This window comes from Misgurnus anguillicaudatus, chromosome 4 (assembly GCF_027580225.2).
Source record: "Misgurnus anguillicaudatus chromosome 4, ASM2758022v2, whole genome shotgun sequence".
Lineage (NCBI taxonomy): Eukaryota > Metazoa > Chordata > Actinopteri > Cypriniformes > Cobitidae > Misgurnus > Misgurnus anguillicaudatus.
This window is the reverse complement of record NC_073340.2, coordinates 30,931,518-30,954,372: the sequence shown is the minus strand read 5'-3', so window position 1 is coordinate 30,954,372 and position 22,855 is coordinate 30,931,518. Positions and strand designations below refer to the sequence as shown.

At 37.3% G+C, this 22,855-nt stretch overlaps 1 protein-coding gene and 1 long non-coding RNA gene across 2 annotated transcripts in view; one reads left to right on the top strand and one right to left on the bottom strand.

Moving 5' to 3' along the window:
* Window positions 1-22,855, bottom strand: part of kif19 (kinesin family member 19) — a 66,868-nt gene that overhangs the window by 21,845 nt on the left and 22,168 nt on the right. The window contains exons 3-4 of the mRNA XM_055175895.2: window positions 2,225-2,335; window positions 1,591-1,678 (exon numbers count right to left, since the gene is read on the bottom strand). Of these exons, the coding sequence (XP_055031870.1) occupies window positions 1,591-1,678; window positions 2,225-2,335 (199 nt within the window). The remainder of the gene's footprint in view (window positions 1-1,590; window positions 1,679-2,224; window positions 2,336-22,855) is intronic.
* Window positions 6,865-9,886, top strand: LOC129425469 (uncharacterized). Its single transcript, XR_012369131.1, has 6 exons — window positions 6,865-7,127; window positions 7,825-7,973; window positions 8,294-8,390; window positions 8,527-8,612; window positions 8,693-8,807; window positions 8,947-9,886. It is a non-coding gene; the product is annotated as an uncharacterized lncRNA (long non-coding RNA).

Here is a 22,855-nt window from a genome sequence, read left to right as displayed (position 1 = left end):
ATGATGTTTACGGGTGGCTTTTATCTTCATCCGGCTAAGCAGAGATTTTCTGACCTTTAAGCTTTATATAGCCGGAGTCACAGACAGGAAGAGTCTTGAAGAGTTTAAGGGCAGATTAAAAGTCAAAAGTGCAACAATGCCACTTGGAGAGCTTTTTTTAAATTAACCTGTATTCATTTTAAGTACAAGACATTGCGCTGTTTTGCAATTGCAACAACATAAACAACGGCTTTCGTGGACTAAACGCCACTTCCGGTAGACTTCCACATTGAAGCAACAACAACAAAGCCCTTAATTTATTTCTGATAACAAGGGAAATAAATGACATATTTCATTCATATTTCATATCTAATGCGTATCAACTACTACACTGAGCTAACGTTACTGTGAAAAATTAATGTATATAACACTCCTTGAATTCTTGCCTGGCTTCTAAACCTTTCCAAACAGTTGTGATCCATGCTCGTCGTCTCCTCTCCTCTTTAGCAAACCAAAACATTTTATTTTCGAGAACGTATTTGTTTCAGAGATCAGCCAGACTGATGAATAAACAGACTGCAAGTTCACTTCGGTTTAGGTGTGTAACAGCAACAACTCGCATGTAGGGCTGTCACAATGATTAAATAATCGTCTCATCACAATTGTTGACATCATTGTGATGATTTCAGATCACCTCAATGATTGCACATCTCTTTAAAAACACAAGGGGGAGCTGCAGCGACTGTATAAACAAAACAGTATCAGACGCTCCTTAAAGGAATAGTCTACTCATTTTCAATATTAAAATATGTTATTACCTTAACTAAGAATTGTTGATACATCCCTCTATCATCTGTGTGTGTGTGTGTGCACGTAAGCGCTGGAGCGCGCTGCGACGCTTCGATAGCATTTAGCTTAGCCCCATTCATTCAATGGTACCATTTAGAGATAAAGTTAGAAGTGACCAAACACATCAACGTTTTTCCTATTTAAGACGAGTAGTTATACGAGCAAGTTTGGTGGTACAAAATAAAACGTAGCACTTTTCTAAGCGGATTTAAAAGAGGAACTATATTTTATGGCGTAATAGCACTTTTGGGAGTACTTCTACTCGGCGCAGTAACACCCTCCCTCTCCCATTATGAGAGTGAGAAGGGGAGCGGACTTTTCAGGCGAGTCGAAGTACTCCTTTAAAAGATGATAGGTATTGATATATAAACAATATAAAATGTATTGCTTTAATGAGACCTGTTGCATATCGGTAACATTGTTTTGATATTTCAACCTTAATAATAAACTACATTGCTGGCTGTCAATTTAATGCATGTAACTATGTTGTCTAAACTTGTACTATAGTAGGAAGAAAAGAAGATCAGGGTGTTGATACAGCTTATCCGGGTGTCCTGGTCGTGCCCGACTGTCTGTGATTATCACAACATGGACCATATGCCAACTTTAGATGCAAAACATAAATGAAGACAGATAAGTAGATATTTAAAGAGATATATTTGTGTTATAAACACATTTTCTTTCAATCTCAGGATCACAAGATGTATTTTCCCCATGCAGTATTTTAACTAAATTATTGTAATATATAAAAGCTATACTAACCTGTGGGTCCGTAGGCAAAGACCGTGGCATTGTACCCTGATATGAGACCCTCAATCAGGCCTTTTGTGGTGGATCTATACACCTCATCCTATAAAAAACATAAAACATGTTTAACGTTATATCATGATAATTTCACATCTGTTGAACATTCACTACTCTTCAAAAGTTTAGTGTAATTTATTCATTCTTAATTCATTTTATTTTTACATTTGATGAACTCATCTTAACTAGGGAATAACACAAATGTAACTATGGGAATTATGTTTTGACAAAAAAAACCTGTTACCATACATTTTATCTTCAATGTAGCCACCCTTTGCCAATAAAATGTTCTTGTCATTTTGTCAACCAACTTCTTGAAATCTCAAACTGGCATAATTCTTAAACAGCATTAAAGGGGTTGCCATCTATTATGTGCTCTTATTGGTTGCTTTTTATTATTCACTTCAACTCTTTTCTTCTACAAAATAACAATTACAGTTAAGCATACAGCTATAGATGAAAAGACTCTACACAGACACAGCCTTTAAAAAAAATACACAGTTTCGTGATGTTAACTTAGCATGAGTACACACATTTTTAAAGCCACCCGTCCCTACAAACGCACACACGCACAAACACAGAATGGGCTTGCCTGCGTGGCTGTATAGTCGAAGGCTACGTCGAACATGTAAGTCTTTTCTCTGGATCGATGAGCACGAAGAATATCATCATGATCTTCCATGGGATCCATTAAAACCACCATCTGAAACAGGAGAAAAATATTGATGCCGTGAATGTGTGATCTGTCTTTAAATACAGCATGAAATCGCAATTGAAGTTTCATGGCTTTAATGTGTTTCAGTTTTAAAGGGGACATATCATGAAAATCTGACTTTTTCCATGTTTAACTGCTATAACCTAGAAAATGTGAAAAAGAAAACCAGTAACTTAGTTTTTGGTAAACCATTCTCTGCAAGCATGTGAAAAAATAGGTAATTGGAATTTGGCTCCCCTTGTGATGTCAGAAGGGGATAATACCGCCCCCTAAATCTGCACTATCCAACCACGGCTCATTTGCATTTAACTAATTTGCATTTAAAAGGACACACCCAAAACATTTTGTTGACACCTACAAACTAGCAATTTTAACATGTTATAATAAATTACCTATATGGTATTTTAATCTAGAACTTCACATATGTAATCTGGGGACACCAAAGTTTTATTTGACATCTTAAAAAAGTCTTGTGAAATGTCCCCTTTAAAGCCTTCTGTATAATCAAACCCTTTTACAAGTCATTCTAATAATAAACACACCTATCACCTCAAATTAGCTAATATGGCTATTTACTTTAGTTATGGTTATACTTATTTCTCTAAATATAGACATCATAATGATGGATAATGAAGGATATTGTGGCTTAAAAGCGAACGTGGATGCTGAGTGCATCATGATGAAAGTACCGTATTAACACCTATAATTATGCCCGTTCACATTTATGCATTTGGTGGATGTCGTTTTTTAAAGCGAACCATAATGTTAACAATGAATGCAATGCGTGTTTTCTGGGACTCAAACCCGTGACCTTGGTGTTGCTAGCGTCATGCCTATCAACTGAGAAACAGCAACACTGGAGTACAATGTTATGTCATGTTATGATGTAAACACAAGGCTGCATCGAGAGCCCAACACGTGTTGCAGGGTCTCGGGGTGTGGAGGGCCGTTTTCAGGGGCCAGGCACACACACACATCGTTTGATGGCTCGTTCAAACACACAAACACGGCTCTCGCTTTGAAGCTTCTCAATTGAAATGCAGCAAAGGAGATCTGACTTTTAAAAGAGGCCAATTATATCGGCCCACAATGCAAACATAGAGTCTCTCTGCAAACAGGAGAGAGGAGAAAAGAAAATAAGAGAATGGATAAAATATGTTTTGTAATAATTTGCCTTAATTTCTGACATATTTAGCTTGTTGCCAACACAGATAGGCGGTGAAAAAGTCAGGTGTGGTTATGTGTGCAATTTTAAAATTGGTTAAAAACTGAAGTAAAATTAGGTAATTCATGCATTTTAATATGTTTTTTCCAACAGACTTAGTCTATAAACTGTTCTGGTTCATTTGTTTAAAACTGAATTCATGCATGCAAGACTATAAATATGATAAACATGCACTTCATTCATTGCACCTGAGATCAATAAAAAAACATATTGCTTATGATGCTGTGATCTTTCTATAAGGAAAACACAAATGTAATGATGTCAGCATGTTTACAAGCATGTAAATGGTGACTATGTCTCAGGAAATATGCATGAAACATTTCTGTGTTATAGCGTTCGTTGTATGTGTGTAAAAGTTTGGTTTATTCAGTTTTAATGCTTTCGACCATATGGCTTACCTAAGTTTACAGTAAGTTACCGTAGTTTCCTACAGTGACAGCTGTAGAGTGGCAGTTTGGCCCGTCCTAATGTTTTTAGGATATCAGTGCCAGTATGGTTTACGTTGTTCGAGATAATGACGCACTGTAATCGGTACTGGATCACTGATCAGGTTGCACTCACCTGAAATGATCCCCCATGTTATAAGGCCAATATTGTACACCTGTTTGTTCTCATGCAATGGCACGTTTAGATAAAAATAGGTTAAAGTTACCAAAAAAAAAAAATTTTTTTTACGTGAATGCAAAAGAGCGCATACAATACAACACAATAATTGTGATTATAAATTATCTTTATAATCGAAACATTTTAGGATCATGAACATCATGATATTTTCATTGCTTTCTCTAATGTTGGCATGTCAATAAATATGTAAAATCTGTGATGATATTTTATTTATTCTGCACGTTTGATAGTTAGTAAATGATACATATATATTTTACGTTGACATTTACCTTTGTGATCTTGGACCACAAAACCAATCATAAGTTGTATGGGTATATTTGTAGCAATAGCCAACAATACATTTTAGGGGTCAAAATAATTTATTTTTATGCCGAAAATCATAAGGATATAAAGTAAAGATCATGTTCCATGTAGATATTTTATTAATTTCATAGTCTAGTATGTATTTATCATTAGTAATATGTGTTGCTAAGGACTTCATTTAGACAACTTTAACTCATTCCGAGCCAGTCTTTTTTTGAAAAGTTCCCGCCTGCATTTTTTGTGATTTTCACAAAGTTTTCCAAGAAAAATGTATTCTAAAAATATATAAACATACAAATATATCAAATGAAAGAACAGACCCTCTGCTTTCAAAAAGGGAAAAAATGATTAATTACTCAATTTTTTTAAGGTAAGTGGTCGCAATCAGTTTATTTAAGCTAGCAAAAGGCTGAAGTAATTGCATTTTTGTGAAGGAAATTTGTTAAAGATCAGGGCTGCGTTTCCCGATAACGTTGACTCTTAGCGCGCTACGAAGACGCTTAAGTTAAACCTTAACTACAGGTTTACCTTTTCTAGGCGTGTTTCCCGAACTGTACCTTAGCGGGTTTCTTAAGGTATACTTTCTTACGTACGACGTTACCAGGTGCTGTCCATGGCGATGGTGCTGAATAGGTTGATATCGATTGCTCGACAATCAATTGTTCACTTTATGTAATAGGTACTTCGCTGCTTTATCAGAGAGCGGTGTTATTTATTAAAGAAACATTTCAGAAATAGAAAAAGTTACATTTATTAGGAATATCTGGTAAAAATATTTCAAATTGCAAACAACTAAATATAAACCTTGTATATTTTATTTTATATCAAACCCGTGCAAAACTCGCAACTTCATGTCCAAAAGTATAATGCATAAACTGCTCCAATGCATCCATTATTCCTTCACTTTAAAGGATAATTTATATTAGGGGTTCCCAATAAATGCATTGCACAGGGAAATAAGGTGGGTCGTGCAAGTCACATGGCTTGGCATTACACTTAAAATATAGAAAAACAAATTGTTGTTCATTAGTTCAAGCGTTTATGTGTTTGGACACTGCGCAAGCAGCGCGTTTACAATGCGGATAACGCTTAATTGACGCATTTCTGGAGCCGCGCCTGTCTGTTTACCTTAAATATAACATAAAATATATATTATATGATATATAAATATATAGTATGAATGTTTTAGGTTTAAGCTTTAATTAGTTTTAATGTGGAAAATTTGTTGACCTTATACAAGCAATTATCAAGTGGAGCATTTTCTTTTTAATGTTTATAAAGAATTTGGCATGCAGCTGCCTCAAAGTTATAAAACATTCAAAAAACTTCGATGCAAAGTTGAATTAACATCAATAATAATATTAAGGAAAATCAACAATTATGATTTCGTGATGAATGTGCTCCCGTGGCATGCAATTTTTTAACTTGATTTGTTTTATTTGCAGCTAAAATAGCCGGTAAACTAAAGATTTAACGGATATGAAATACACAAATAAAATAGTAAGATTCGCTGTATAGCTGCCTGCCATAGTTTCACCAACTCCTCCACCCAAAATCTTTTTTTAATAGTTTCTTTAGCCTGTAATAATAGTTCACAGCTGATGTTCCTTTGGAAAAAAATATTAAAAATCTAACAACCATCAGTATCTAATTATGTGAATGTTTTATTCTTTAAATAAATAAAAAATGCCTAATTTAACACGGAGTGTACTTCAACTTTTTTTTAAACAGATATTTAGTTATATAGACTGCAATCTACACAAGCTTTTATCACAGTCATGGCCCCTAGCGGAGTCAAGTGGGATAAGGTATAGCTAAGAGGGCTCCAGACCAACCTTCCGAACGAACGACTTACAGAAGTGATACGTAACTAAGAACGTTTCGGGAAACACGTATTAACGATAAGGTACAGCTTAAGGTACAACTTAAGAACGACGTAGAGCTAAGAAGGTTTCGGGGAACGCAGCCCAGATTCAGAATGATTATCAAAACACAGTGTTTAAAATTAGTAAAAAAAAAATTTTTTATAAATTGGGTTAGTAAAACCTTAAAAGTAAAACATAAAACCTCATCAGAGACACGTTTGTTTTCATGCAAATGTTTTCTCTTAATTGACAAGATAACTCGTCAATGGTGGGGAAAGAGGGCGATTTTCTCAAAGTATAGATTTCTCAAATTCTACATTTTTCAATAGTTGTATCACGGGGCAAATATTGTCTTATCCTAACAAACCATACATCAATGTAAAGTCACATTATGTAAATTCACGGTCAATGTAAAGTCACGCTTTAATCCAAAGCAACTTAAACTGCCAAGAATAAAGGTACAAAGCTGTCACTGGGGCAGTACCCTTAAAAAAGGTCCTAATATGTACACAGCAAAATCACCAGTGTTAAATTTTCAGGGATGGTGTTAAATACACAGTGTTGATGCTGTTTTAACACTATCTGGTAATAAAATAACACTGCCATTGCTAGGCCAGTGTTATATCCACGACAGTGTCAGTGTAAAACAAGGGTGTTATCAGATTTCACTCTGAGCGGTGTAAATCAAGCCACGCCTCCACTAAACATTTCCTGTCAGGGATTTTACCGCCATTTTCTTTCAAAGGAGGACTGAAGAGAGCAGGTAAATCTCATAATATTCACATGATTTAGCTAAATTAAACTGTTATTTCTCTGTCTGACTCTACGCAGCCATATGCCAAAAAACCTAAATAAGATATTTGTCCCATTTTATTTCCCCTTTGTTCGTTATTTGGTTCAGTTTCATCAGAACTACCTTGTGTTACGTTGTTCCCTTGTTAGTTTGGTATAAAGTTAAACTGCTAGCTAAAAGTTTTAACCAAGAAGTATAATATTAACTTGAGATATGAATGAATGAAAGAATTGAACCATGATAAAACGCGACATGCACTACAAATTGAAGGTATGAAATTAAGTTAAATGAAAGCTCGTTTATTCACCATATGATGCTCGTTATGAGGTAATCATATATAGGCTAGGCTATATACCGTGAGTTAACGAGGTCGTTTACATGCACGTGAGTCCACGGATATCGGTTAATTATTCAAATTACTGAAAAACACGGAGAAAACCGCAACCGCATCGTCATGTGTTTTTTTTAAGATGTATGCAAACGGGAAATATCGCCAAACCAACAATTAATTTTACCTCAGAATATATCATCATTTGTATATGCACAGATTGGATGCATTGTGTGTTGTAAGCTTTTCGTGGCACTAGATGTCAGACAGATGCAAATAGCAAATACTTACGAAAGTGTAAAACGTGTATGGCGAACATTTGTTTTTCTGTCATTATAGATGCTAGTTTGGTGAAAGTACACACTGAGTGCTTCAAATCATTCAGAAGAGATTAGGGTTAGGGCAGTTTTTAGGGCAGTTTATTAAAGAAGACCTGACATGGATGACTTCCAATGACGACTGCTACTTATATAAATTCATTACAGAAGGTAAGTTTATATATTTATACATTATAAATCATTTTATTTGACATAACTGAACAGTTAACCAATCTTTTTAGTATATGTAGTTTTGTACATATTATGGTTATTAATCAGGCAAGAAAGTCACATGACCTGCTGCCAACTTTAATAAAAATATATTATCTTCTCATACATCGTTTTGCTATTGATATCATATTAAATAGCAATCAAATTGATTACTATTTTGAAAATGTATAATTGAAGATTCATATTGTCTTGAGTGCTGTTTTTAATATAAAAAGAATGTTGAGTTTTCAGAGTCTTTATTGTCATTTTTTTTGTGATAGGACCCTACCAGACTATATTTGAATACGGCATACCCATGAATTCTGAACTGTTATTCCTTAACCCAGTTTGGAGGATAAGAGCTTACCAACTAGTTATGTGAGTACACACAGTACTTTAGTACTGTACACTGTCTCTAACATGATTATACTGAGATGATTTTGATTCAAATAACGGTTAAAACTGTACCCTTTTTGGTATTTTCTTGACTCTTTTTGTCTTTGAAAATCTGCAGAAATATGCTGAGGTGATGTATTGCAAAATAGCCAACATACAACAATATGGATGACCCTCTGTCTGGTCAACAGGAGTTTAAATATGGTAAGTGTAAATGGGTTTGCTACTTTTACAGTTTTAAAGTTTAACTGTATACTCATGGTGTTTAAATTCTGTTTTGCTAGGACGGGACAGTGATGTGGCAGCTCTTCCCTGGCTCATTCACCTCTTGCCTTCATTTGTGAAAGGAAGAAAGACTGGAGAGGGTCAATGTGCATCTGAAGCTACTGATTGTGCTGTGTAAGTTTTTTGGTATTTTGTTCTAGTTATTTATTCAGCAGTTAGTTTGCTTGCATTGTTCACCCCATGTAAATGCATACAAGTTCAAAAATATACATCAAATACATTCATCAAATACACTCTTTTAAAGCACTCTTAGGTGATGAGCATCAATCCATGCTTTGAGGTGGATGGATCAGCACAGCCCTGCCTGCTCTGCGTTGGGAACAAAAGTTGCATCCAGAATTTTTGCATCATTCTGGACCAAAAAGCCATTCCCTGCATGATGAAGACCACTGATGCAGCCTTCCACTACTGTACATCATGAGTAAAACAACTACAGAACTAAATACCAGGTTGGAACGTGTTTAAGAAAAATGAAACGTCTTTTGAATTGAAATGTCTGTTTTGTTATGGAAAAATCGTTAGTTTTGTGAAGGATAAGCATTTCTGCTTGCCGATAAGGTAATTGCATGTATTTTAATGTTCAAGTTTTGAGTAGGGTGGCTAATTTTTTTTAACTCTCATTTGATTTATTAAAGACCTTTATAATAAGTGGTTTTCATGTCACTGCGCTGTGGTATAAGATATCTTTCATTATTCCATACTGTATTCTTTTTCTAATTGTAGCTGTGGTATTTAAATAAGCAGTGTTAAATGCAAAGTGTTGTGTGTATCAATGTAAATATTAAATGTGATGTACATTAATAAAAAGAGGTTTTGCAATATTTCTTGTCATTTTTCTTTTATAGAAACAACCCATTAGCAACAAAAGTGGCTATTACTCAGTATTTTAACACTTAACATTGTTGAATTCACATTACACTGGTGTTGACCTTAAATTAGGAGTGTTAATTTTTAACACTGTATTTCTGTGCCAACACCAGTGTAGTGTGGAAACAACAATGAATAGTGTTGAACAAAGTGTAAAATTTAACAATATTGAGTGTTAAATTAACATATAATGGGTGTTGTTAAATTAACACTACACTTTTGACTAAATTAACACAGTGTAGTGTGGACACATATACACACTTTGCCGGTGTTAAATTTGACACTGTGGGTGTTATTTTAACACCAGTGATTTTGCTGTGTACTATTTAGGTACAAATATGTATCTTTGAACATGCCAATATGTACCTTTGAAGTACTAATATACACTTTTTGGGTAGGTGTACCTTTTTGAAAGGGTACTGTCCCAGTGACAACTTTTGTACCTTTATTTCTGAGAATGTACAGTGCATTCAATCATTTTTATTGGTCTGTTTGTCTCCTGGGATCGAACCCATGACTTTCCCTCTACCAACTAAGCCACATGAACACTTTCAAACAAAATATTGTGCAACAAAGTAAAGGTTTATGTTGGCTTAGAGTTTCTTACGGAAAGGAGATTCGATCAGCTTTACAGGGTGTGTCAGGTCAAACCGTGTGCACAGAAGATTTTCATGAGAAACCACATATACACATATTCCCTTTAAAAATGTGCACAGCAAATGCACTTACTGTACTTGCACACACACACACACACACACACACACACACACACACACACACACACACACACACACACACACACACACACACACACACACACACAAGCAGTTCTGGAGTCACCATGAAACCTACCAGGCGTATCAGATGCATTGTGGGGCAGAAAGGCATTTATCTTTCACTGGTCTTTTAATTACTTTTCTCCCTAAAGCCCCTGTGTGCTTGTGTCTACAGTAATAATCATACCTGTGCAAATAAACCCTGACAACCAACGTATCACGTGGGCCAATGGAAAAAGACAAGCTGCTGTCAATATCAGCTTGATCGCTGCCAAGCAACGCTCCATTAAGAGAGGAAAACAGGAAACCAATAAAGTGCATGTCTGAATGAACCTGCAAGTTAGCTAAAACATCACACTTAAGACTGATACTGTAAGAAATATACAGCTGATACCTTTCAGAAGATTAATAGTTAAAATACACTCCAGATATTTTAATAATCAATGAAAATAATATAAATATTTTCAACTAAAAAAAAAATAAAACTGCATAGAAATGACAGATTCAATTACAAAGAACATACAATGTATTTTATTTCCAACAAAGTATTTGTTGCAGAGGTCAGTTTAGCCACTAGTTAACTAAAACGTTCAACAAAATGGCTGGTTTTCATAGCGGCTGCTGCATAAACGCAAGTAAAACTGGCTATTATCAGCTTAAATTGAATTTAGTTGGCCTTAACAGTGACCCTAACAACTTGCCAAACAACCAGTAGTCTGTGGACATTGGCATATGGGCAGACATTGCTTTTCCTGACACATATGTTTGTCTTGACTAACATTATTAAACCATCCCACCTTTGTAGGCTCATCATAATGAATGTTTTTAATGAAGGCTCACTGACAAAATTTTGCAATTATACAGAATAAGAGTATTCATTGGTATATTTTTATCCCAAAATTGTACATACCTGACATATGGCTACTGCTACTGATTTACTTCTCCTTTGAGTGTTTTTTGCAGTCTGGATAAAGAATGCTCCAAATTTTGTTGAATCTGTTAGCACCATCGATCACACAACTACCTTTCCCATTTTAGACGCTATGCTAATGCTGTCGCTCAAACTTTTTGCCACTCACTGGGCGTAACCGCAATCACTTTCGCCGAAGGTGACGTCACGAGCATACCCTCTATAGCCATTTGCTCATTATACTAATAATAATGAAGTAATCTGACTATTATTTTGATGATTTATTGACCATTAAAATGCAATAACATGTAGAATTTAAAATCATTATTTTTGTAGCAATGGTTTTATTATTTTGTGGATAACTTAATTTCTTAACCTGCAGTGCGATTGTCACATGTCACTGGACAAAATTTCCAATAAATATTTTATCACACCAAACTGTGTATAATTTGAAAGGTCGGTCACTCAACATTTAATACTTGGGAAACTTGGGGGTTTTTACGGCAATCCATATTTCAATTTTTTTATTCACTAGGTGGCGCTCTTAAGCAAATTATATAACAATAAAGCATCCACGGTTTTAAAAACAGTAAAAACTCTATGTTTTGATCATCGCTCCAGATCTGATCTCCAACAAAAGTCCTCTATAAAAATGCAATTAATTCATCTTTTAGTTCAATTTTTTTATTTTTTTTAAGAAGCCTACCAATATTAAGAGGTGATAAAAGATAACAAATGAAGATAGGATGAAATTGGTTTTTTTTTTTAAAGCAGAGGGTCTGTTCTATCATTTGTATGTTTATAAATTTAAAGAAGAAAGGCATTTTCTGGAAGGCATTAAACGTTTGTGAAAATCATAAAAATGCTGGTACTGGCAACTTTTCTTTTAAAGGCTGGCGGGGAAAGAGTTAATAATAATAATTTCTTTCTTAAATTCTTAAGAATTCTGTGTTTTAGCTTTTTAAAAAGATTTTAAAACTTGTTTTTTAAAAGGTATCATCATACAAGCCTGTCTGAACCAGCTGAAAATAATCACTGATCTGAAACCATATGTCAGAGTCTGAGGTTTCCCCTCTCACATACAACATCACAGAGGAGTAAAAGAGATGTGTGTGTGAAAAAGAAAGAGAGAGAGACCCTGTTAAAGAGCTGATGACTATCTGGGAAACCCATCTTTGGTTTCCCCCTTCACAAAAGTCAGAGGGCTTTCACCTGCCAGGTCACTAACTGCATGACTAGCCCGCTGATTAATTTATACCTTCATAAAGGTGACACAAGAACAGAAAGACCTTTTAGATATTATTACACCTTGCCAACGCTTATGAAATAGCAATCAAACGTTCCCCTGGTTCTAAAAGGCGAGCTAATGAGTGCACGCAAAAGCGTAGCTGCTCGTATGAAACGTTTCGAGCCGATGCACAAAAACAAAACAAGCCATGCGTTTACAAAGGCGAGGGTGCTAAAATAAAAAGTGAAATATTAACCAGCAGCAAAGATCAGCCAGGGTGTATGCAACAGCCTGCTAATGCACCGGCATGAAATCAATTAGCAATATGGTGTTATTTAAATGAGCACAAATAATGGCACTGTAGTCGGGGCGACAGTCCAAGTCATTCGGGTGGATGGAGTTACCAATTAACCGGCAGGTGAGGATTATCAGCAAAGAGAGGGGAATATTGAAATCTATCCAACTGATTAAAACACATCAGTGGTTGTAATTTGTCTTAAAGGAGGGGATTGGGTGGGTTTGGTTGTGGCTCCTCCAAAAAAAATTCACAAATAGCACTGTATGAACTTACTGAAGTATTATGAGAACAGCTTTCGTGGACCCCATAGACCTGCTAAAAAATCTAAAACTGGCTTTTCACCAAGGCTGATATAACCATGGACAAGCGCGGGTTATTTACATGTTAAGTCAATGCAAAGACACAATTAGGCATCCTGAAAAATCGGAACTTCGGCGGATTTTCGCGCCGCGTTAACCAATCAGGACCTTGCTGTAGTAGTGACGTGATAACAGGAAGCGAGCGGAGTCTCAGCAGAGTCGCAGAAGCCCCTTCCATCACGCGGATTTCCGCGTGAATGTCTCCAATGACTAGAATTTCACGCGCGAATGAAGCAAGGAAACTCAAATGTTCAAGCGTCCAACTACGCGCGAATAGTGCGTTTTTGCCGCATCTACGGCGGCTGGTGTAAACCCAGCATTACTGGGCATTTACACCAGACACGGAAGAGGGGGTGAGTGCGAGTGATTTACATGTTAAGTCAATGCAAAGACGCAATGGGCATCCTATGGCACGGTACGCGCGAATGGCGCACCGTGGAAGGCGCGTTCCGCGTAAATTGAACATTGACGGTGGAACCGTGCGAGTTGAAAAATCGGAACTTTGGCGGATATTCGCGGCACGTTGACCAATCAGGAGCTTGCTCTAGTAGTCTCAGCAGAGTCGCAGAAGCCCCTCCCATGACGCGGATTTCCGCGTGAATGTCTCCAATGACTAGAATTTCACACGTGAATGAAGCAAGGAAACTTAAATGTTCAAGCGTCCAACTATGCGCGAATAGTGCGTTTTTGCCGCATCTACGGCGTCTGGTGTAAACCCAGCATTACTGGGCATTTACACCAGACGCGGAAGAGGGGGTAAGTGCGAGTGATTTACATGTTAAGTCAATGCAAAGACGCAATGGGCATCCTATGGCGCGGTACGCGCGAATGGCGCACCGTGGAAGGCGCGTTCCGCGTGAATTGAATATTGACGGCGGAACCGTGCAAGTTGAAAAATCGGAACTTTGGCGGATATTCGCGGCACGTTGACCAATCAGGAGCTTGCTCTAGTAGTCTCAGCAGAGTCGCAGAAGCCCCTCCCATGATGCGGATTTCCGCGTGAATGTCTCCAATGACTAGAATTTCACACGCGAATGAAGCAAGGAAACTCAAATGTTCAAGCGTCCAACTACGCGCGAATAGTGCGTTTTTGCCGCCTCTACGGTGGCTGGTGTAAACCCAGCTTTACTGGGCATTTACACCAGACGCGGAAGAGGGGGTACGTGCGAGTGATTTACATGTTAAGTCAATGCAAAGACGCGAATAGGCATCCTGTGGCGCGATACGCGCGAATGGTGCGGCGTGAAAGGCGCGTTCCGCGTGAATTAAACGTTGATACCGGAACCGCGTGAGTTGAAAAATCTGAACTTTGGCGGATATTCGCGGCACGTTGACCAATCAGGAGCTCTCTCTAGAAGTAATGTGATTACAGGAAGCGAGCCGAGGCAGAAGAAGCACGTCCCGTGACGTAAATTTCCACGTGAATGTCTCGACTGACTAGAATTTCATGCGCGGCTTTCACACACGAATGAAGCGAGTAAACTAAAAATTTTCAAGCGTCCAACTACGCGCGAATAGCGTGTTTTTGCTGCCTCTTCCGTGTCTGGAGTAAACGCACCATAAGCTGGTCAGGTGGGAATATCAGATGACCCACCAGGAAAACCAGCTGAACACCAGCTTGACCAACTTTGACATGCAGGGGAGACCAGCTTAAACCAGCAATTCCAGCTATGACCAGCTAACTTTTTAGCTAAAACCAGCCAGAGAGATCAGCTAAAGCCAGCCAACTAGTTTTAGCTGTTTTTGTCTGTGATGACATTTCATAATGAGCGCGTGTTTGACTTTTGTCAGGTAATTTAAGCTACAGTATTTTCCGGACATTAAGTTGCATCAGTCAAAAAATGCATCATGAAGAGAAAAAACATTTATAATCGCACTGGACTATAAGTCGCATTTATTACAAAAATTATTATTCTTTTTGGGGGCATTTTGTTTGTTAAGTCTTTCTCCGTTGTCTTTAAGTTAATGTTTCAGTTAACAGTTTTTTTTTCAGGGTTAGGCTACAGGAACAACATATAGCGCCCTCTCGTGTCTGTAGACGGTGATGTTTTCTTTTGGTTCATGTTAGTCAGAGTGAATTAATTTACTGTTAAGGAAGTGTCTAGCGTGTATTTTGTGAATGCGAGCGTCTCTTTTATCATAAACAGTTTTGACGCGTGTGCAGCAGGCACTTATTTTGACAAAACACGTGATGCACACAGGATCTCTCGACACGCAGGACACATATTTTGGAAAAGGGAACCACACACGTGACAATCCGAACACATATTTTGAATTAGCGCCTCCTCGGATGAGCAGTCACAAGCCGCCACTGATTTTGACATATAAGTCGCACCTGACTATAAGTCGCAGGACCAGCCAAACTATGAAAAAAAGTGTGACTTACACTCTTAGAACGAATGTGTTAAAAACAACACAATAGTGTTGATTCTGGGACAACACACTAAATGCACATTTTGTTTTATTTTTAACACAAATTGTGTTTCATTTTAACACAAAATCAACACAAATTGACACATAATGTGTTTAAATTACACATAATGTGTTAAAAGCTTAACACAAAAAGATGTGTAAAAAATTAACACATCCTTTCTAAGAGTGTATAGTCCGGAAAATACGGTACAGGTTGTTTGGTTTTATCTGAAGACAAATGCTATGTCATATTTAATGTTTGACCAAAAACCGCCATAACGATTAGCATCTTTTGAACATGCTTGGTTGAAAATTTCTTACCATAAAAGCTTACAAACAATCAATAAACAGTAGCAAAAAAGGCAGGTGAAGACTGCTCCACATCTAAAACGGAGATGCTACCTGCCAGGCCACGGACGGCTTAGATTGTTTTTGTGTTTTGACCTGGCAGGATAATCCCCAATGGAGAACAGGATGAGCTCCGTCTTAAAAAATAAAACTGACTCACTCTAAGTAGACAAAAAAAAAGAAAAACAAGATTATAGAGAAAATGAAGAAGGTTGAGATGCTACTGACTGCATATGTAGCAGTTAGATGAAGCCCAGTGATCAAGGTGTCAGATTTCCCCGATTATGCACTAACACTTTAGAAGAGAGAGTGCGATATGATCCCTCCATATTATTAATTCGACCATTGTGAAAGAAGTAGTCAGCCATGTTTTAAGATAACAGAGAGTTTGCTTCTCCACAACACCACATATAAAGCACTGTAGAGTGTATCTAGCCTATATTATAGCACAGAGCTAGATCTCTAAATGCCCGTGGACAGATGTTTTGTCTTTGTGTGCCGTCTCCCAATCATGTGCACTTTACTGTTTGCCCGTAACCCATAGAGATGCACGCGTGTGGATGCTGGTGATAAAGCATGCATGAATGCAGACCTGTGCACATGCATGGGTGTGTGTCTCCCCTCTCTTTATCATACGGCCCCTGGTGACACGCTAGTTGTCATGGCTACAGTGAGTGAGGTGGGTGTGGACCAATTCACAGACACCTGTTGCTATTAGCCTAATGGAGAGAGGGGGGCTGTATAGGGGCCTCAGAGGGGTAAGACACACACACACAAATAGGCAGGGCTGTAACTCACTGAGTAATGCTGTCACACACACATTGCAGGCAGTATATCATTGACAGATGGCTGTCCTGCTGCTCTGTCTAGGGTTTGGTGAGAACAGACCCTCAATGATAACCATAAGAGGAGATGATGTATATTTTTATACTATATGTCGTGGAAGACTTTCTCGATACAGTAAGCTCTAATCTGATTGGCTGATTTTACTCAACTACGGCGAGTAAGGGCACTCATTGTAAGGCACTGCAACTATATAGTGCAAAATAAATGGTATGGATTCAAGCCCTGGGAAAATACTGATAAAAACATATATCATTACATTTATGCAACTTTGCAGACGCCTTTGGGTGATTCTTGCGAAATTAGACTTATGAGGTGTCATGAAACATTTTGATAAAAAAAGTAAATGCAAAGTAAGAGTATCATAATAAGAAGCATACAGTTACAAAGATATCTTCATGTACTATTTTGTACATAAATGGCATCATACAAACCAATTATGTTGTTTTTCCACATTTAAAAGGAAAATTGTCATTACCGCAATGTGTCCATAACTGAATTTGAGTTCTTTGACATGGAAATATTTATAATAAAAAAATAAAAGCTTCAGTGCATGTTATACTATAAACATTTACAGTAAAGAAACATGTGGTATTTGGTGATCATTGGTAAATGTAGAGACAATAATAAGGATTTAAAATGTGTTCAAGACCAATTTTCTCATCCTCCGCAACAATTTTCATTCATTGTTTTAGCCGTCAAGGAACTAACATTTTCAAAAAAAAAAAAAAAATGTTTGAAGGGACATAATTGACTGTGAGACTCAAGATGTCTACCAGGTAAGCAGTTCTTATTTTTTCTCTCCAAATAAAAGTTGAAATTTTGTTTGTCATAGCACCTAGACAACTTTTTAGTTCTTATTACCGAAACATGAGTTTGTAAATGCATATATATAATGTAATATTATGTTGCGGCAATGCTACTTTTTAATTATGATAATCTAAAAAATGTAAATAATTCTATAGGAAATATTTTTTAAATCCTCTAAAAAAACGGTTATAGTAAGTTCAGACCTAATCTTATATGTGCAAAAAAATTGGCTTCAAGGGCTTTTTAAAAATTCTGATGCTGGGCACCTTCCTAATCTGGATTTCGTGAGAATCACCCCTTTATCCAAAGCTGCAAGGGGACTGCAAATGCAAACTAGCTTTATAGCTAACTCTGGCATATGCATGCTCCCTGTGTAATAAATAAATAAAAAAGGACTAACATTGCATTACAAGGTAGACATTTTATCATTATGTGTGTTCCCATGTGTTTGTGATGACTGTGCTTCACTGACTGAATTTAAAAAAAGAAAATTTACATTCAGGGAAATCTTGTACTGACACATGTTTACTTAAAGGAACAGTATGTAAGAAATGTATATCAATTAATCATAAAATGGCCCTGATATGTCACTAGACATTAAGAAATCATTTTCATTTCAAATACTTATAACACTGATAACAGTGGTCTGGCCAGGATATTGTCATTTAAACTGTGGAGTTGCAGCCCTCAACTGATGTTTATGTGGTCATTTTGTGTATTGGCCACCAGTTGTGTGATTGCAGTACCAGTTTTGGCCACAATCCTACATACTGTTCCTTTAATATTTCTTTAGACAGATCTACCTTTTCTATTAATTTTCCATTAAATGATGTGATCGGATGAGTTTAAAGCCCTTTTTGACTCTGTTTGTTTCATCCGCGATTGCTGTGAGCACAGGTGTCGTGCAGCTTACTCCTGGGTCCTAAAGTCCACTGATTTCATGCAGACAGATGATATGCTGATTTGTTCTGTGTTTATATGAAAATCTGATTTACTCACTGGTGTTTTATCTGAACCTACCCCACAACCCCAATAGGCTAAGATTTATTTATTTGTTTGATGTTTATTTGAGTGCACTTACATATAAAATCAATTTTACAATTTCTAGAAATTTTTAACAAAACCATGATAATGATAATCATGGTGATTTTAGGCACTATAACATTTTCATGTCTTTCATTTCTAATATTTAATAATAAATAATATAATATTCACTGGAATGAACCAAGGTTACCTCATGAGACACCTGCTATGGTGCATCTTCACATTGCATTGATTTGACTTATATATGCACACTCTCACACACACGCACACATGCGTGTCATATGTCTGGCACACCTTTAATGGTCCCTGATGACTTTGGTCACAGCTCTGCAGGTGTGATGTCACATTATATTAGGTTGATCAGTTTCACACCTTACACATCACTCTCCTCATTTCCTACACCAATGATACTTAGTTAAGACAAGACTGAAATAACTCTGGACTATGAATGCATCTCACGAGTACTCAACTGGTAGAGCATTGAATTCAGGCTTGAGCTCCAGGTAACACACAACCTGATAAAACAATCTGCAATATACTATAGCTTCAATGCACTGTAAGTTGCTTTGGATAAAAGTGTCTGCCAAATAAATGCATAAATGACTGGGGCTACGTTTACACGGAAACTATCTGAAAAGATCCCTTTTTTCCGCCTTTATACGAGCGTTTTAAGGGGGTAATCTTCGTGCATATGGTGACGCAAAAGTGTGTGATATTCGATGTAGTATGCACTCCAGGCGGCTAGGTGGCAATGTGAAGCACTGACACACAACAACACCAATTCCGCACTCCTGCGTACAACCTTCTTCCTTGTTCTCCCAGTTCTCGTCCAAAGCTGTCTGGTTTGCCTCTGACGAATTGGCGGATCAACAATTTGATAGAAGTAATTAATGCACCTTCTCTGATCAGTAATACTAGCTGTGAATATTTCGTACAACTGCTGGAAATACTCTTGTATATTTATAGGAGCTGCTATGGCAACTTGAAGGTCCAACGTATGGAAATAATCCGACATGTTTGTTGTTATTTTCCTGAACTGTGACGTAAACGCATACGCGACGAGGGCCACCGTGAACAGACTTTTGCGTTTTTACCCTTAAGACGGCAACGTGACGGTAGATCATTTGTAAAGGGATAGTTCGGCCAAAAATTATATTAAACCCATGATTTCTCACCCCAAAGCCGTCCGAGATGCATATGTCCATCATTTTTCAGACGAACACATTTTCAGTTATTTTAGAAAATGTTTTAGATCTTTGAGTTAATCAAACGTAAAGTTACGGGGTCCACGTTCTTCAAGTCCAAAAAATGTGCATCCATCCTTCACAAAATAAATCCGAACGGCTCCATGATGATAAACAAAGGCCTTCTGGGGGTAATCCACTGCGTTTTGTTGTAGAAATATCCACATTTAAAACTTTATAAACGAAAATAACTAGTTTCTGATAATGCCGCCATCTTAGTCGCGTCCGCGTTTAAGATGAGAGCGTACGCAGTTTGTGAAAGTTTCTCTGCTGGTCCTCTGTGCCCCCATCCTCCACATTTGTCATGCGTCACTAAGAAAAGTGCGTACACTACGCTGATACTCTCTCCTGAATATAGAGGAGTTTAAGATAGCAGCGTTATCGGAAGCTAGTTATTTTTGTTTATAAAGTTTTAAATTTGGATATTTCTACAATAACACCGCACGGATAACCCTCAGAAGGCCTTTGTTTATCATTCTGGAGCTGTTTGGATTTCTTTGGGGAAGGATGGATTCGAATTTTTAGGACGTGGACCCTGTCACTTTACTGTTTAGCCGCTGAAAGATATAAGATATTTTCTAAAATAACTGAAAATGTGTTTGTCTGAAAAATGATGGACGTAAGCGTATGCATCTCTTACGGCTTCCGGGTGAGCATCATGGGTTCAACATCACTTTTGGCCGAACTATCCCTTTTATGCAGTTCTCGTGTAAACAGGCCCTGAATTCATTACTTTTGTACTATTGGTTACATGGTACAGGTAGTAGACTTGCCTACAACTTTGCATGAGCATCACTGTTCACTTTCTACATTGTTCCCAGCGGAGGGAAAGAAATTATTTTGTCAGTGTGATAAAGAAATGGTATGGTTGACCCTCGAAAAGCAGTCTTTTGTTTTGTTTTCACAGGCTGAATGATCAGTTATCCCTTTAACCTTCATCTAGAAACGCCACAGGCTAAGCGTAGGTTTCCAAATGACGCTGTTCTCTGTAGATAGCGCTGGCGATTCATAAAGCCGCACGCTCAGACCACATCCATGACGTCTACAGACCGCCGTTAAACAAAAGATCCAAACGTCAAAAAAACAAACCATGCAGCTCTGAGTCTTGAAAAGGCTATGACCTTTGAGTGGGTCTTTCAAAGCCAAGAGCCATCCTTTCAGAAGGTGAAAGCTATCTGATGGGCCAGCCACCCCTTCATTTCACTCTTCCATTTCACCATCCCTTCTTTCCTTCTCCTACACGGTACCCCAACAATGGCATCTCCTCTTACAAGGTCCTTGAGTGCCTCCTCTGTTTTATTGCTGCCAACCTGATACATGGTGCCTAATGGTGCTTGTTCCTTTTTTGGTTTTAACGTAATCCATCTATGGTTCACAGAGAGGTAGACTGCTCAAGACTACGCAAGGCCGTAAACACCTTGCACCTGAATGTGCATACTTTCCTGCTACACACAGTATGCAAGTAAAAAAATGTCTACCTACAGAAGTACTTCAAAGAGAATATTGGAGACTGAAATGAAGACGTGCTTTATGTCTTGGCTTAAACCATGTGCTTGCACTTACATTGTCACTGGTCTGAGTACTGTTCCCTGGCAACTTACTAAAAACACTTCATAAGTCCAGATAAACAACCACTCTTATAACCTTAAAGCCTTAATAGCAGGTAAGTTACTGAACAAGACTTCTAAAAAAACAAGCTACTATATGATTTAACACAGGTTGTGGTGTCAACAGCTGATTCACGCACCAATGCATCAGGTCACAAAGAGGCGGAAAACATTACAGAATAAACAGGCCCGGACAAGCCCTGCAATGAGCAGGGGAGTCACCGATATAATCCAAGCAAAGATAAAATTAAATTGGGAGTGATCATTTAACCATACTGTATCTGCAAACCAGTAAAACCTTGTTGGTACACAGATAACCAAAGAGATAACAGGGCAATATTTTTAGATTCTTGAGCTGATCTCCAAGCTCTTCTTAACAATGAACTTTAAAGGAGGTAAAACACAACCAGACACAAACACTCATGTACTGCGCATATGTGACAACCCGTGCTAATGCATCGTATTTGCCTGAGATTACCCTGGCATTTATACAACTTTACAGCTGGGATAAGAAGCATCCACCCAGAAAAGAACAAGTTCAGATGTCACTTTCAGGTCAAGACATTGCAAAACAATATGGGACAATGACTGACGGCTGAGACCACATCACAGAGATTTGCACCCCAAGGCCTAGACAGTTTAAGTGTATTGTCAACAAACTTTTGTATAGAGTGCAGTAAAAGTAAAACAAAACATTGAAGCCTGTACTAACACCAGAGGAAGCAAACAACATTTTGACCCAAAACTGTAAGACTGGAATTCATTCTCTTTGTTTGTCTAAGCCGAACATTTAATTTATTAATATAAATACAATTACAGCATTATGGATGTGACATTTTTTTGTCAAATATGTAAATATAATTTTTCAGAGAATGTTTTTATCACCAATATATTAAACCATCTGTTTTTTTTGTAAACCCCTGATAATCCAGACATCAGAAAAAAATACCAAGTACCATGCAATATGATTAGGGCTGGTTATTGGCAATGGCCTCCCGATACGATACGTATCACGATACATGGGTCATGATTAGGGATGCACCGATAGGATTTTTTGGGCCGATACCGATACCGATTTAAACAGACAACTTCTGGCCGATACCGATGCCGATACCGATATTAAACACTTTACAACACTATACAGTTGTTCTAATAGCTAGTTTATTTCTGCATCAAATTATTTTTACTGAACATGGATAGTATCTAATTAACATTCAACTGACCAACATAATAAGAGGCACAAATTAAGCTAAAACAAATATAATAAGACAACATGACAACCTTCAAAGGTGGTTTTTGCTACTCAGCATTTCTTTTATTAACAACATTAAAAATTTATTTTTTACATATAATGGATTTCTTTAATAAACATAAATAATGCCAGTGCTATTTCTTTAAACAGAGTATATTGCTACT